The sequence below is a fragment of the Gracilinanus agilis genome, unplaced genomic scaffold (genome assembly GCF_016433145.1).
Source record: "Gracilinanus agilis isolate LMUSP501 unplaced genomic scaffold, AgileGrace unplaced_scaffold3373, whole genome shotgun sequence".
Lineage (NCBI taxonomy): Eukaryota > Metazoa > Chordata > Mammalia > Didelphimorphia > Didelphidae > Gracilinanus > Gracilinanus agilis.
This window is the reverse complement of record NW_025366612.1, coordinates 1-3344: the sequence shown is the minus strand read 5'-3', so window position 1 is coordinate 3344 and position 3344 is coordinate 1. Positions and strand designations below refer to the sequence as shown.

The following is a 3344-nucleotide window of genomic DNA, read 5'->3' as shown; positions in this document are numbered from 1 at the left end:
ATCCCAAATTCTTATTGTCATCAATAACAGATGTTTGCTAAATTTAACTACAATCCAATACTCTATCATTAAAAATACTCCTAGAAAAATCAAGTCATAGCTAAAGTGATTTGTCATGAATTCTGCAGTGTATGTCTATATGTGTGTATAGTGATGATACTGATGAAGAACTCTCCATTGCCTTTGTCTCTTGTTAAATTTGAAAGAGATTTACAAATGGGAAGGTGAATTGTTGTAAGCACAAGTTGCTTATGTATCTTTTTTTTTCAGGTTCTGAGTTCCTCTGTCATACCATAAGCCAACCTTTTTTATTCCAAAATTCTTTCTTAAAGAGAACATGCCATCACAGTCTAATTTTTATGTATAATAAGTCCTTCTCCATAAAGTCACATGTGTAAAACATTGCATCTGGTGTAATTGTGATAAGGTAGTTGAGGAAATGAAAAGCATTGCCAAACCTGCTTTATAGGTATACTGACACATAGAATGTGAAATGGAGAATTGATTCAAACCCAAAAAATTTCCACCCAGTCTCTCACTTAAGAATTAACACATCCCATGCCTTAAATAATGTTTAAGAATTCAAATTGTCACAGAGTAGGATGAAATGTCTTTATTTGAGCTAATAAAGGTGATGGTTCATGTAAAAGGAAAGGGCATGGCTTAAATTATAGTGAAAGTATCATTCCTACTTTTTAAGGTTTAAAATTATCTTTAAAACTCAAAGACCTCATTTTGGAGTTTCCTTCTTTGACCATTCATTGTACTTTACCCCAGAAAATAACACAATATTATAGAAAAAATCATTCAGTGTTACTCTTCCCCCCACCCCCAAGTGTTTGACTATAATTTTCAGAGTCAGAAGCCTAGGTCCCTCCAATGACCTTTAAAAAAAGCAACTACTGGGGAATCCCTGACTCTAGTTTATTTTGATCACTACAGGCCTCCCACTTTATTAGGTCTACCTCTGATGCTAAAGAACATGGTCAAAACAAGGTTCCTTTTGGATTAATCTAGTTTCTAAGACAGTAGATAATTACTTTTTATTACCAAATAAAATGTGACCCTACAATTATATTAACCCAGAAAAGGAACACTTAGGCCAGTAATGTTGTAAAAGCAGAAATACAGAGTTTGATATAATACCGCCCTTGTCTGTACTTTCCTAAGTTCTATGGGGTGTCAGCCACAGGCAGAGGATAGAGTGCCTTTCTAAAATCTAAAGTGTGCTTTCTTTTTTTCTAGTGAAAATAATTTTTAAAAACTTCACATTGTTCATCTTTCCAGGTAAGAAGGGTTAGTTCTAGCATATAACAATGAATCTTATTGAGATTCTGTCATCATTATATCCCTACCAAAGGTCACTGCAGTATCTGTTTATATCCACTGGAGTCCTTGAGCTAGTTTCAGCTTCAGCACCTCGGATAGCGATACACTTTTTAGATAGGATATACATACAAAGACTGTCTTTTTTACTTTGCTAATCTGATTGCTTGTCCGCAAACTTAAGATTGATGTGGCCTGATAATCAATAAATGTTCTCCTCAACCGTGGAGAGGACGTCTTTATTAGGGTTCAGTAAATATTGATTTATAACGTAACATTATTTTCCTATGAGAATTCTAGACGACTGTATACTGATACCGTAAAGTTGTTAATATCAATCTCAGAGAAACCTGGGAAGTTAACAGATGATAATTAACCTCTTGCAGACAACACCTGCATTTTATACAACCAGAAATAAATCAGTATGTATTGAAACGAAATATAAATAAACAAATATCAACAACCATTGCTCTTCTCTCACAAGAAGACCAACTTAAGAATGTCATTACAAGACAGTTCTGGAAACTCTCATGCCTGACTCACACATGCACACACCACTTTACTTTTTCTTGTGACAAGTTTTACTTAATGCCATGCAGTCTCTATCACTGCTTTCCTATCAAGCCACGCTAAAACAGTAAAAGAAGGTAGCAGAGTTTAAGCCAATTGTATGGAGGTAGAAAGGGAATTCTATTATCCTAGAAAAACCAAGATTTCTCTGTTCTAGAAAATAATCCTTTCGCATTAATCTATTTGTGTCTGGCAGCCTTTCAAGTTACCATAACTACAAGTAACATAAACCATGAGAGAGGGGAGGGGAGATAAATACAAAAAACTCTAAACTGATCGCGCATAGAAGAGTAGAAGAAAAGACACCATTGATCCTACCTTACAATCCTTAGGACACGATTTCACCGAGTACTCATCCGATTGTAAATATTTCTTGAGCACAAGCTCAAACTCATCGTATTTCTCCTGAGCATGGTGGTCATAGCGTTGGTAAGCCTCAACGCACTGCCTGCAGCTCGTCCTCTTCCTGTCCTCCTGGAGCACCACGTCCAGACTACAGTTCAAAGAGTCTGGATTGGACAACCCAGAGAACAACTCCCAAAATGTATAGGAATTACAAAAGGGAAGGTAGAAATCCTTCAAGTGAGGAGTTTTATGCTTCCCTGTCACCTGCTGCTGGGGCTCCTCCTCTATTACCTGACTCCAGTTCCTCTGGCACACAGAGTCCGCATCCTCAACTATGAAGCACTGGCCTGAGGAGGCGGCCTCAGGGTAACACGTCTCCAGGCGCCACAGAGGTTTCGTGGAGTTTCCTAGAAAAATAGCCTTGTTCTGATTATTTTGTCCTCTGCTGCTGTGGCCGCTACTGCTGCTACCGCCGCCGTTGCCGCCGCCGCCGCCGCCGCCGCGGCTGCTCCCGCTGCTGCTAGGAGAGGGGGGGAGGGTGGGTGATGATGAGGAAGAGAGGAGTCTGTGTGCCTGTACGGTAGGCGAGGACTCCCCCATGCTAGTATATAGCGCTGGCCAGGAGGGCTCCTGCTGCCGCTGCTGTTGCTGCTGCTGTTGCTGCTGCTGCTGTTGCTGCTGTTGCTGCTCCTGCTGCCGCTGCTGTTGCTGTTGATGCTGTTGCTGATGATGATGCTCCTTGTCTCGGGTCCTGGTCAGTTTTGCCTCGGCGCAGAACCACAAGTGATCAGAGAGCAGGACTGTGAAAAACAAGAGAGATGCCAGAGACAGTCGCCATTTCTGAGCCCTCTCTGAATCAGTGAACGGTTTCTCGTTCTCCCGGGGTGCTGCAAACCAGATTTTTAAGCCGTCATCATACTGCCGACACATCCAAGCACCCCTGGTCATATTTTGGGAACGCACAGCCCTGGCCGACTCCACCGTGAGGGCTCCTGTGCCAGAGTCACCACAATATGCATTGACTTAAAGGGTTTAATTTTCTTATCCCCTCCTCCCGTCTCTCTCTCTCTCTCTCTCTCTCTCTCTCTCTCTCTCTCTCTCTC

The 3344-nt window shown here is 41.2% G+C and overlaps 1 protein-coding gene across 1 annotated transcript; it reads right to left on the bottom strand.

The window, feature by feature from the left end:
* Nucleotides 1-2214: 2214 nt before the first annotated feature.
* On the bottom strand, nt 2215-3189 carry NALF1 (NALCN channel auxiliary factor 1; the record flags this gene model as incomplete). Its single annotated transcript, XM_044683757.1, has 1 exon — nt 2215-3189. A coding segment is annotated over exon 1 (975 nt), but the record flags the coding sequence as incomplete, so codon positions are not given.
* Between the last annotated feature and the right edge of the window lie 155 nt (nt 3190-3344).